Here is a 13,539-nt window from a genome sequence, read left to right as displayed (position 1 = left end):
TAAATTTTATTTGGTCTCATCGCATTTGGCAGCTTTACAAAACCATGAAGCCTGGAAATTTGCTCAGCTAACTCCTGATTATACAAACACATCATACAAACTTTGGATGCTCAATGCAAATTTGTTCTGTACCAAAAGATACCAGCATCTCTCAAGGCCTCTGTCCAGTCAGCCAGCATGATGAGTAATGAAAAATTGTTCCTTCCATATAAGTGTCCATCAAATCACTATTCCATTCAAAAGGTAGCAGTGGACACCTGAGTGCCTGACCCCAGCTGTTTACCACTGTTACAGGTAGCCATGTAATTTAAAATTCTAAAATTAAAGAAATACATTTATTTTTAAGAAATAAAGTTTGACACACATACACGTGTTTGTATGTGTACATGCACACACTTCTAATCGTACAAATATGCAAATTAAGAAACAATTCTGTAATAGATCTACAGAAGCAAGAACTTGTCCACTAGCTGATGATAAGTCCTATTGCCTACTTTCTCTCAGTACATTTCAACATGTGTGGAATGCAGGGCAAACACTGATTTCTGTGCCAGTTAGGGAAATCTAGCTCAATTAGTTTACTGTACTCTGGTTGGTAAAGTCTGTTTCCCATTCCCTTTCTGAGGCAGTTCTTCACCTGCACTGCTGTATTTTTAATTATCTGTATAATCTGACAGAGAGAATCCAGAGAAGTTAAGGCATACTTGCAGCCAAAGGAAGGTGCTATAAGAGGCCATGGTCAGCATCTACATTTTAATTTATACTTCACAAACTTCAAAACTACATAAGCATCAATGCTTACAGTCCTGCTTATTTTCAAGAGTTCTTCTCACTGTGTAATATGGAAAAGAAATACCAGAGCTTTAAAAAAGTAATATAAAAGACTCTCTTAGATAGACAGCTTCCAGCTATTCACAGAAACTTGTCACCAAACTAATGGGAGCATTTAAAATAGAGTTCATCAGTTACTTTCATTAGCTTTCTCCTAGCTTACAGAATGTACAAGGGGCTGTGTACCATGCTGTACGTTGACCAATAACAGCATTTTAATTGCATTGGCATTAACAAAATTCTTTCTGAATAGAAAGCTTTTGATTATTTCATTTGTCTCTTAATTTATCATAAGGAAACAACTAATTAGCTTTCACTTCTCCTGGGTGGAAGCTTCTTTGTAGAAGACAGAAGTACTGTCCATTGAATCTAGTTTAACAGCACTGTAGCTTCACTGGGAGATCATATTTGGAACATGGAATGGAAATACAGACAGAAAATAAATAAACCTAATTAATTAAATACCATTTTTGAAGCTTTGAATAGTAAAATTATCAATGCATTCTACTTCTGCCTCCTAAACCAAACCTAACATCATCAGTATTACAAAATACACCAGTATCCTGGAGCAGAAACCATTAATTGCCACCAAAGGATTGGGTTACAGGGAACAATCCCTAAATAGGTGGACAGTACTAAAATGTTACTGAAATACTATTTAATGTTAACTATACTCTTTTAAAATGGTACTATCAGTGCACAGACAGCCACAATGCAGCCCCCCCTTATGACAAGATTACTGTTAAAATTTGAGAGAAGATGTAATTAAAACTCTGCCCTTGAGGGGACTGAAGGGGAAAGCTGGAATGTCTTTCCAGATTAGGGATTTAAGATCTTCTGCTTGAGAGTTACCCTTTAAAGACAAAGATCTGTATTACTTCAAGCATAAATATAAATTATATTAATAGTATGCCTTACTGATTAGTGTCCAAATGACTCTGCACTAAGATAGATGCTGAACTGTATTACCAATGTCCTAAAACATGTCATGGCTGCTGAAGTCACATAAAAAGAAACTAATGAGTTGGCAGAAAAGGTATTTGCAAACCCACATGGACATTACAGAAAAATTAAATGCAGGAATAAAGTTACCTTAATGGTGAGCCTCAGCCCATGAGCTGGAGTACACAACTAAATGTGCAGGCTCAAACCTGCTGAGGAGCAACTGTGAGCAGTCAAACTTGCACTAGCTATTAAATTTTTCCAGAAGCTAAATGAGGTACTTGGGGTATAAAGTATTGTAATTTTGTTTTATTTACCCAAAGCAACTGACATGTCAGTATCTGACACAGTTAACTTCCAGTGTCTTAACTGGAAAATCCTTCCTTCCTTTGAGAGACTAAATCTGAGTATCTTCAGCTTCTAAACACCGGAACCTGGTTTGTCTTCAGGGTAACCTATATCCCTCTGTGGAAACACTGGTATGCTTTGAGTCACCTTGCTTGTCTTTTAGTTGGACCAAACAGCATGATCTCCATAAGCACTGCATCACAGAGCATGTTTTCTAGCCCCAGACCTTTCGTAGCTTCTTTATAGTTCTCCTTTGTACTTCTCAATCAATTAAGAAGTGCTGACACCAGGCCTGGACTCAAGTGTCCAGCATCCTCACCACTGTGAAATCACTTATCAGCATTTACATGTGCCACTCTATATCTCTCTTTCACACACATAACACATTAGTTTTTTAAAGTAAGGAACATGCAAAAGTAGCTCAATATGAGGCTGTTATTACCAGTGACCTACCACTCCCTTTTCTGAGTAACTGCTTCTAAGTAAACCACCAAACAATAAGCTTTCTGTTCCTTGTTTTTAAATAGGTTATTTTGTATTTGGTTCTAAAATAACTTACTTTTTGTTTGTTTTTTTATTTTGATTGATGGAATTCTGCCACAGTGCTCTACCTTAGAAACAAATTATTCACTGTGAACTCGGAAAATATAATACAAATTTTATAACCTCCTGAGGTAGGGATCAAATGAAAACACAGCTTCCTGGCTCTGTGCACAGAAAGCAAGGCTAAATCTGATTCTAGTCTGTTAGCAAACAGATTACTCACACTTCAGATACAGAAAGAGAGCTTTAGAAATTTCTGAAATGTCTGCTGAGTAAGCATTACCTGAGTAAACTGCCAGTAAAGCTTCATTCTCTTGGCTTTGGCATAATTGCATTCAATGAGCCTGGGCCTGCTGTTCACATCCACCAGGCATCTGTTGTCATCATCGTCGATAGTGGGACTCAGAACACCCACATGGAGCTGCTGATTGCTTGTGTAATAAACATTCTGCAACAGGAAGCACAAACAAAATTTGTGATCTCTAGACAGAAGCAGCACTTTTACCAAAAAGCTAATGGCAACGATAAACATGCTGCATAGCAGCAGGCTGACCCCATGATGGCTTTAAATTATTTCCTTTAATGCAGGAAGCAGCACAACAATTGAAAAGTTGTTCTAAATTAACAATTAGTTGTTAATTGGTACCAAAAAGCAAATGCTGGTACGTGATAGGAAATATGCAAACACAACTCATTGCTGTCTCATCACATGCCTTTTGACTTCTGTTTCTTATGGTCATGCACTGTGGATCTTCAAAAAGTAAGACACACACTCTTCCTGCTACTTCTAGCAGGAAGTGGGAATAGTTTGAGTATTGCCATCAACTCTGATGAGACTATTTCATCTGAGGACAATACCTAACTGGAGAGGCAAGAAGAGAACAGAAGTTCATCAGAAAGGTTCTCAATCTTTTATATGACAGACAGAAAGAGAAATAAAGGTTTCATTAAAAAAAATAAATATCAAGCTGAACCCCGAATTTGAGGCACCTGCTGACCGGAAACCAGTATAAACAAGAAAAAGTTATTAGCATCTGGTGACAGACAGATATGAGGCAGGAGAGAAAACCAAATGGCCATGGTTTGGGTTATTTGTTCTCATTTTATTTTTTATATGTCAATCACATAGATACAAGAGACTGGAAAAAGGGACCAGATACGGCTGCTCTGGATTTCCAGCTGTCATAAGCCTCAGTAAGTACATTTAGGGCTGAAGGCATGAGGCTAGTATAGCTCACAAATTCTTTCTACTCTGTTTGGCTACATATATATGTGGGAAGTTCCTCTAGAAGAAATAAAAAGAAGGGGAAGGAAGGTGAGCTTGCCAGACAGTCGGTAATGTCCTCTTGAAGATAACACGTTACATATACACCCAGAAAGGTAACACAGGACTATGCCAGGATTGTGTTTGCTAATCACAAATACTGCTTACTTTGCTACAATCAGACCTGCTTCCTGGGAGGACCATGAAAAGATGAAATGGAAACACCATACTTTAGGTGTGAGGCTTTAAGAACTCCAGTGGTATCAGAGTCACAATGGACAAGAGCTGACAAAAGCACCAAATTTATGTCCCTGTCATTTACGGTACCCATTCCATGTGTCTGTAACAAAAGGGGATCTGGAAATTATGCTGTGTGTATTTGGAAAACCTTCCTGTTCCTGGAGGTTGATGGTACTATCTCCTGGTATCTGTTCATTGTTGACATTGTAGCTTATTTTACATGTGTGTATTCTTATTTGTGAAAACTCTGATAAAATATTGATTGCAGTAGGAGAGAAAGCAGAGAAACAACAAACCAGAACTGTGGAAAGATTTGGGAGCTTTGTGTAAAAAAAAAGTAATGTGTAAAAAAAAAGTAATCCCACCTTTGAATGCTGAAATCAGTCAATGCAGGGATTAAATAGAGAACAAAACAAAACATGGTGTTTCTGTGTAAGACTGTGTCCTCTGATCATTCTCCTATAACACTTCCAGGGAAGATCCACAGCAGATATAAACTGACATAGTTGCACAGAAGTTGACGTTAGTGGTTTAGACTAATCAAATATTTGACCCCCTTCATCAAGTTTCATGCTTTTCAACCTACAGAAGTAACAGCAATCTGAGGTGGTTGAACAGAGATGAGTCTAGGTTATCTTATCACTGAAAGTCTGAATAGAGAAAAGTTGAATAATTCAGTCATGCTCTACAGGAGAAGGGTAAATAAAAGCACCCAGCAGAGCACATTTCCAAAATGGCTGGTTATTATGGACTGAAGTAAACGGTACGAACTGCAGAAAGACTTAAGACCACCACACCCCAGACTCCATCCACAAGTTAGATAATTAACATTCTGCGAACAAAACCAATGCTTCAGAAGAGCAATAAACATTTGGAATGCACTTTCTAGACAGACCAACAGCACCCATTTTAGACACATTAAAGATCTATGCAGATACCTTTTTTGAGATAAATCAAAGTAATCTCCAAAGGGGATTGTTAGGACACATTGACTGTATAGGTGAACACTTTCCTCTTACCTAAACTTACTACTAGAAAATGAGAGGGAAATTGACAGTTATCTGCATTTCTGATTAATTGGAAGTGATCTGTCAATTCCAATTGTTCAGCACATTGTCACCACCCAAAACAGTAGGAGGAAACTTAGGGGGCTTGCTTGGTGTTTTTTTATTGCCTTTTGTGGTTTTTAAAGATACATATCAGTCACAGAAAACAAATAAGCAGTCTCAGCTGTAACTCTGAGAAGTGCCAGACTATAGCTTGGGGTTGCTTGTGCAAAAAAGTGGCGCACCTGCAGACCCTGAGGGCTGAGTTGTTTTTATTAGCTCACTCTCACAGCCTTTCACAGAGTGGTCTGAAGGCTCCAGGTAATCATTCCATCTTCCTGGATAAAGCAAACCCAATTCCACCAGCTTTTTTGATGTCAAAGCAGCAGTGGTTCAGCCTGAGCATCTTTCTGGGCAGAAGGAGAACGACAGCTCTGGCTGGGGGAATTACTCAATTCTGTTTGTTGGCAAAACGGTACAGAAAGGAAACAAATGCAATTATGCTTAACAGATTTAATTAGCAGATTGTTGCTTACCTTTAGGCAGTTCACTCTACCTGCTAAGGTCACTTCATTTTTCAATGTGGACCGGTTTAGAAAAAAAGTGTGAAATCTTGTACTCTCACCTAGTACTGGAAAAGGCACCTTTGAGCTCCTAATTGGCATGTAAAAATAAGCTCAAACTGAAACGGATGGTGGAATGGTAACAGTCTGCCTAACGAGGCTCTTTCAAGATGTTGCTTTGCTTATCTGGTAATATGGATATAACTTAATTATTCTAAATATTATTATAAATATTTTAAAATCTTATCCAAGAACACCACACATTACTTCAGAATTGAAAACATTGCACAACATGGTAATTTACTGTGTTTTTCTAATGGAGGGATCACATCAAAAGCACATGCACTTGAGCAGTGCAGTAGCAAACAGCAAGGCATAGGTTAGTGTTGCACTTGTCCAGAAAAGTTTTCTTAAAACCTATGAACAGTCCCTGGCTCCTTTCCCCCAACCCAAGAATGAAACAGTCCCTGCACTGAGAGAGCAGACTAGTCACTATGTCAGAATGAAGGGAGAACATCCATTTAGTATAACAGAATTAACTATTAATAGTACTGAGTAACGTTTTTCTAGTCTGAAACTTAAAGCTATTAAACACCAAATCATGGTACATCCTCCCTTTAAATAATTTCATATATTAAGAAAAATATTTTACTTGGTTTCATATTATATCTCCCTGTTTCTATTTGATTATTTTAATTTTCTAAAATACTACTTTAGTTTATTTCTTTCCCTTTCCCCTCCTGCCATGCAGTTTAGTTATTTTTGTGTTTCTTTTTCAGTTAAAAGGTGGTATACAAATTACCTGTCTTGGCTGGGCTGCAGGAGATTAACCACCTGAGCTATATGAACTGGATTATCATCTCTTAACATATTTCTTAAGTAGCACATATAGATGAGGCTCTCAGCGACATGGTTCAGTGGTGGTCTTGACAGTTGTGGGGTAATTGTTGAACTTGATGATCTTAAAGGTCTTTTCCAAACTAGCTGATTCTGTGATTCTATATATGACTTTTTATTGAACATATTTTAAATTGACCTTCCAGTAAAATACATGCATTAAAACCATGCTCGTGTTTTGATGTGTAGCCCTATGAAAAACATTCTGTATTGTGAATGAAGTAAGCTGTTAAGTAGATAAATGCCCACAGCAGTACTTCTTCAAGAGGATGCTTTTAACAAGCATCAACAACTATGTTAGCTGCTCTACAGACCACTTCAGCACAAAATGGACAACTGAGGCACTTTTGTTCAAAACACTTCAGAAGATACAGGCAAAACACATTTTACCAGCACATTTGCTCCTACCAGATTGCATCACCATCAACTAACAGTAATTTTGCAGTAATTTAGGAAAGAAATTTTTGGACAATCATTCCATGTACTGTCTTGGAAGTCTGAATGACTGAATGTGGACTATTAAGTAATTAGGGTAACTGAAAATTTTTGTCAGAACTTGGACCTTTCTGCCACCACAGCAAATGTCATAGCAGTCCTTATTCAAGGGACTAGAGACTCAGTAGGCAAAAATCTGCTGAGTCCCACTGAAGTCAGGTCAGTTGCTCTATGTTGATTTACAGCTTCTTTGCACTTTCATTGAAGATGCAGCCTCAGCAAAACACAACCACACATTTTCCCATCACCATCACATATATCCTCCCTGAGGAGCTACTGAATTTCCACAGAAAGAATCCTGCTTGGATGTTGGCACCAAAGCACATGGTTTAAATAAACCAAAACAAGTAACTCCATTATGCTGTAAAAGAATAAGCCTCCTTACATTTCATTAGTCTGTTCTAGCCCACCGCACTTCACCATCTGTTTCTTTAGCTCTAATAGTACAGCTGTGTCTCCTGGGGAATTGGAAGGGAGCACCTTTGTTCAGGAAATCAGCTAGTAAGAAGGTACTTACCTTCTCAAAAAGCGACACTGCAAGGATTCAGTATTACTTAGAAACTCTGTAAGAATGTAGTCAGGGTTAGTGGCTCACAATGTGTTAGAGACAATGTGGGGCCTGAGCCGTAGGCACTTCCGCATCTCCTTCAGCCACTCCACCAGGTGCTTTTCAACAGTGACTGAGGGTTGTTTGCACGTGGATGGGCTGGCTCCGGAGGCTGCCACTGCCCACCTGCTTTCCCTGCCCTCAGTGAAAGCAGTGTCCTCAAGAAACTTCCCCTGGAAGCCTGGGGATCACAGCGGATTAAAGTGATGCAAAAGAAGTTGTTCAAGACAGAACCTGGTGTTACTCTGCTTTCAGCTGTAATCTTGATGTATCACTTGCACAGCCAGCCATCTGACTGCCAAAGAGTTCATCCTCTACTAAGCTAGCAGTGACCTAGTGCCCACTGGGAAAAACCTGTGAGCAGCACATGCAAGTGTCGGGGCAGAAAGTGAGCACAGCAAAAAGCAGATCTGCACAAGAATGCTCAAAATCAGGAAAAAAGAGAGTTTGTGATCTATAAAAGGTTAGAGCTGAGACAGTGCACACTGAGTCTAGTGTGTACATGCAGATGATCTCTTGTGTTGAGAAATGATCTGACAAGATTTGGCTACCTTTGTTTACATGGGAGAGTCACACTAAGCACGATTCACAAAATCCTGGCTAGTCCTTCATGATGGCAGTGAGGCTCGGCCTCACCAGATGGGGCAGACCAAAAGCTTGGAAAAGACTTTTGTTCAGCCTGGAGAAGAGAAGGCTGCGTGGAGACCTCACAGCAGCCTTCCAGTATCTGAAGGGGGCCTACAGGGATGCTGGGGAGGGACTATTCATTAGGGACTGTAGTGACAGGACAAGGGGTAACGGGTTGAAACTTAAACAGCAGAGGTTTAGACTGGATATATAAGGAAGAAATTCTTTACTGTTAGGGTGATGAGGCACTGGAATGGGTTGCCCAGGGAGGTTGTGAATGCTCCATCCCTCGCAGTGTTCAAGACCAGGTTGGATGAAGCCTTGGGTGATATGGTTTAGTGTGAGGTGTCCCTGCCACTGGCAGGGGGGTTGGAACTGGATGATCTTGAGGTCCTTTCCAATCCTAACTATTCTATGATTCTATGACTTCCCTGGTACAGGTCAGCCAGTCAGTCTGGGCATGGTGGACTGAAATGTGCTGCAGTTCTTTCTAGAAAATTACCAGCTCAATTGCCATGCAGGTTCTCTGTACGGGTAGAACAGTAATTTGGGTGGGATACTCTCATCTTATGTGCTGTGTTGGAGTGGTGAAGTACAGATCACATCCTAAATATGCCATGGCAGCAATGAAGGCTCAGGTAATTCAGGCAATTCTTTTGGCCCAGTGAAAACATTTAAAACACCTACATAAAATAAAATCTGGACAAACTCCTATGATGCTGTAGCTTATAAGGAAAAGGAAATGAGCTCTGCTTACTTGGGCACAAACACACGACTTTATCCTCACAATGATGTGATGTAGAGTTTCTGTTCATGAGAAGATTGCCCTAAAAGGTCAAATTGTGATTCCCGCTGCAATTAACACTGAAATTCCACTGACTTTAAATGCAATGAGATGTCTGACTTCAAGTTTATTATTAAAATCTGAAAAGCCACCAGACTTGATAGACTTTAGAGCTGAAGCAGGCTGCCAGTTGCAGTAAATTATTCATAGGAGCTGGTTTATCATGTAGCAAAAAGTTACAGGAAGATGTTCGACTTAACGCAAAATGATCATCTGAAGGATAAATTGCTAACTCCCCACCGGAAGTTTAAAGCAATACACACCAATTTTCTGGCTGAAAGCCGTTTGTAATGCTTATGGCAATGTTCCCAGATGAAATCACACTGGAGACTTGTACATGACTGCATTTATAATAAGCAAACTTAATGCTCACCAGCAACAGTATTTATTTGCTACCCTGCTTTTGGCATAATAACTAAGAGGGATAAGAAGCCTGATTCACCACTACTTTATTCCATCTTCAAACCACATTTTTCTTCAAATGAATCCATTAAGTCATTTATTGTCAAGAGTAATACATTAAATATTAGGTCCAAAGTCTCACAGCAGATTCATACTTGACTACAACTCCAGCTAAAGAGTAGTCTGGTGTATTCCAGTAAATCCAGACTTGGGTTTACTTGCCTATTTATATTGTTCCTGGTTTTTATTCCAGCACTTCTTTTTAGACAAACACATCCAAAGGAAAGAACTTAGCAAGAAAACTCTCAACAGAATCCAAGTTAGTTTTTAATAACACAAACATCACTAAGATAAAAATCAAGTGTTTTCCCATTTACTGTTCCTGTAGGAAATGGCAGAAGAGAGAGGCTGAGCTGTCTTGTAGCCATGATCAACTGCATCACTGTGTCTTTTGCTGCCTGACAAAACTTACTGCCAAAGAAGTACAAGCATAAGAGGATAGGCTGAGGATTACAGCAAGCCACCCTGAAGCCAAAGGTCAACCCGTAGAAGATTCATATTATTTTTCTGAGGTAGGTTTTTGGTTGGGGCATCCTTATGATACAACTTTAAAACAATTATAACCATATTTTACACATGTTGAGGATCTATTCACTATGAAACTTGACTTACTGGTAAGCTAACAAACAGCTAGTATTCCAAGTGTAGCAAGACCATAATTTAGACTTGTAAATTGTCAAGGGTGTAAGAAGGAAACTACTCACTATTTAACTTCAATGTTTAGATTTTTATCTTCTGAATTAACTGATCAGCATAGCAATTATCTGACCTATGGGTCTTATTTCATGCCTGTGCACTAATTAACTTCCAAACTACAAGCAACAATATTTGATAGCAATAAAGCTAAGATGCTCAGAAACTTCAAATAACTTAGTGTGAGGCTATAAATAGAGGCTTAAAGACACAAAACTGTTAACACATTTATTTAATAGAAAACTGACAGGAACTCAATGCCAGACTTTTTAATTTAAAATCATGAACCTATAATGCAGTGAATACCTAATTCTGCTGTTGCCTACTTTGGTATTCTGCTTTGGTTTTATTTAAAACAAGCAAACATGAATCCTCTTACGTAAGCTCCACTTTTTAAATTGAACAGTCAACCCTCATTTTTATATATACTTTCAGTACTTACTTCCACAGTTTTCCTAATGCTGGTAACTGAAGAATTAACAAGACCTGGATAAATTAAATTTTACCTGATTCACTTCCTAAAGTTCCTCTTGGTTTTGCTCTTACCTATGTGCAAGATCTCTACAACTCTTCCACAGGAAAACAATAAAGGCAGCAAGACAAAACAACCAGAACCCTTCTGTGCGTGGCACCAGTGTGTCCTTTTTTCAAAATGCATGCTGCCTTATGGCTCCTGTGTCTTTGTTCTATCTGAATTTTCCTTTTCCCTCTCCCACCAGTCCCTCTTCACCCTTCACAGTTTTCTCTGTCTATTCCTACATAATCCCATGTTTGTTTTACCCTGTTTTCTTCTCCCTCAACTCATACTCATAAACAAACTCAGCCATCACCTCCATGTGCCAACACACTGGTCCATCCTTTACAGCAGAGCTGACTCCTCCTGGCTAATGAAAATCTGAGCTAGTTTAACGCCATCTGTGCATAAGCATTTGGCAGCTCAGCATCAAGTTTAAAAGCAGATTTTTTACTTTTTCACAGCTAAGACCCAAGTGCTTCAGATTCGTGTGGAAACGGCCACATTCAGGTAATCATGCACTTATATAATGCGCATTTTCATCTTGAACCACTTCTAAAGTCACCAAATCTTGTTATACAGCCTTTTTTTTTATCCTGAAAACTTCTCTAAAATACAACCTTTCTACTCAAAACTGACCACTGCTGGCTTCCTGACTGGTGTCAGCATTCATGCCCTCTTCAAATCCTGAATGCTTTTGAAAACTTGGAGTTCAGGTTGCCTTTCAGAAAGGCAATATTCTACTTGTTCTGTCTTCTACACTGCATCAACTGCTTATCTCTCCTTTCAAAGCCCTTCTCAACCCCTCCTCTTGTTACTTATAAGCCTTGCAAGTATCAATAGGAGGCTACCCTCCAGCTCCTAATTAGATCAGGATGTTAGGCTTCATTTGGCACATTCTCCAGCAAATATTCCTGGAAGCATCTTCCAAAGAACTCATCTTCCTCTACACATTGCACAGAATTTTCCTTTTGCCCATATTTCTTAAAAACAAAACAAAGAAAAACACAGTAATTTTGCTGCTGTACAATAATGCATTACCCAACAATGCTATGTTGGTACCTCATAGCATTCCCTTCTGCTCTCTGCTGCAATCTCCTGTTCCTAATATTCTACTTGTAGACTTCAGTCTTTAAGTCAAAATGTAATTTTTATTCTGAGGTTGTAGAGCAATTAATATTATTGATTTCTGCGTCATTACTGGGATGCTTGGAACTACAATAATAAGCATGACAATAAAAGAGAAGTAGTGCCAGGGAGAGTCAGGTAGTTTACTGCTTCGCAGAAAAAAAAAAATGATGTGTTTTTTTCTAGTGGCAAAACCTTCCGACTGTTTGCCAAAACACATGGTCTTATTTCTACTATTATTACCTTTTTCCAGACTTTGGTAACAATTTGTGTCTGCATGTGACAAGTCAAGACAAGCAAATGATAAGCAAGTGTGACACCTATTCACAGAATCCCAGAATCCCAAGGGTTGGAAGGGACCTCGAAAGATCATCTGGTCCAACCCCCCTGCAAGAGCAGGGTAACCTAGAGTACATCACACAGGAACTTGTCCAGGCGGGCCTTGAATATCTCCAGTGTAGGAGACTCCACAACCCCCCCTGGGCAACCTGTTCCAGTGCTCTGTCACTCTTACAGTAAAGAAGTTCTTCCTGATGTTCACATGGAACCTCCTATGCTCCAGTTTACACCCACTGCCCCTTGTCCTATCACTGGGTATCACTGAAAAAAGCCTAGCTCCATCATCCTGACACCACCCTTTACATATCTGTAAACACTGATGAGGTCACCCCTCAGTCTCCTCCAAACTAAAGAGACCCAGCTCCCTCAGCCTCTCCTCATAAGGGAGGTGTTCCACTCCCTTCATCATCTTTGTGGCTCTGCGCTGGACTCTTTCAAGCAATTCCCTGTCCTTCTTGAACTGAGGGGCCCAGAACTGGATGCAATATTCCAGATACAGCCTCACCAAGGCAGAGTAGAGAGGGAGGAGAACCTCTCTTGCCCTACTAACCACACCCTTTCTAATGCATCCTAGGATGCCATTTGCCTTCTTGGCCACAAGGGCACATTGCTGGCTCATGGTCATCCTCCCATCCACCAGGACCCCCAGGTCCCTTTCCCCTTCACTCCTTTCCAGCAGGTCAACCCCCAACCTGTACTGGTACATGGGGTTGTTCTTCCCCAGATGCAAGACTCTACACTTGCTCTTGTTGAATTTCATCAAGTTTCTCCCTGCCCAACTCTCCAGCCTGTCCAGGTCTCGCTGAATGGCAACACAGCCTTCTGGTGTGTCAGCCACTCCTCCCAATTTAGTGTCATCAGCGAACTTGCTGAGGGAACACTCGGTTCCCTCATACACGTCGTTGATGAAAATATTAAACAGCACTGGTCCCAGCACTGACCCCTGAGGGACTCCACTAGTCACAGACCTCCAGCTAGATTCTGCCCCATTGACCACAACTCTCTGCCTTCTTCCTTTCAACCAGTTCTTGATCCACCTCACTACCTGATCATCAAGCCCACACTTCCTTAGCTTATCTATGAGAATGCTGTGGGAGACAGTATCAAATGCCTTACTGAAATCAAGAAAAAACACATCTACCACTCTACCATCATC

The 13,539-nt window shown here is 39.9% G+C and overlaps 1 protein-coding gene across 2 annotated transcripts in view; it reads right to left on the bottom strand.

The window, feature by feature from the left end:
* Positions 1–13,539, bottom strand: part of GALNT18 (polypeptide N-acetylgalactosaminyltransferase 18) — a 244,699-nt gene that overhangs the window by 16,190 nt on the left and 214,970 nt on the right. Inside the window, exon 11 of one of the 2 annotated variants that reach the window (XM_005141322.3) lies at positions 2,948–3,112. The exons of the other annotated variant lie outside the window; for it this stretch is intronic. Within the exon in view, the coding sequence (XP_005141379.1) occupies positions 2,948–3,112 (165 nt within the window). The remainder of the gene's footprint in view (positions 1–2,947; positions 3,113–13,539) is intronic. 2 annotated transcript variants of the gene reach the window in all.

This window comes from Melopsittacus undulatus, chromosome 4 (genome assembly GCF_012275295.1).
Source record: "Melopsittacus undulatus isolate bMelUnd1 chromosome 4, bMelUnd1.mat.Z, whole genome shotgun sequence".
Lineage (NCBI taxonomy): Eukaryota > Metazoa > Chordata > Aves > Psittaciformes > Psittaculidae > Melopsittacus > Melopsittacus undulatus.
This window is presented reverse-complemented; position numbering and strand designations above follow the sequence as displayed.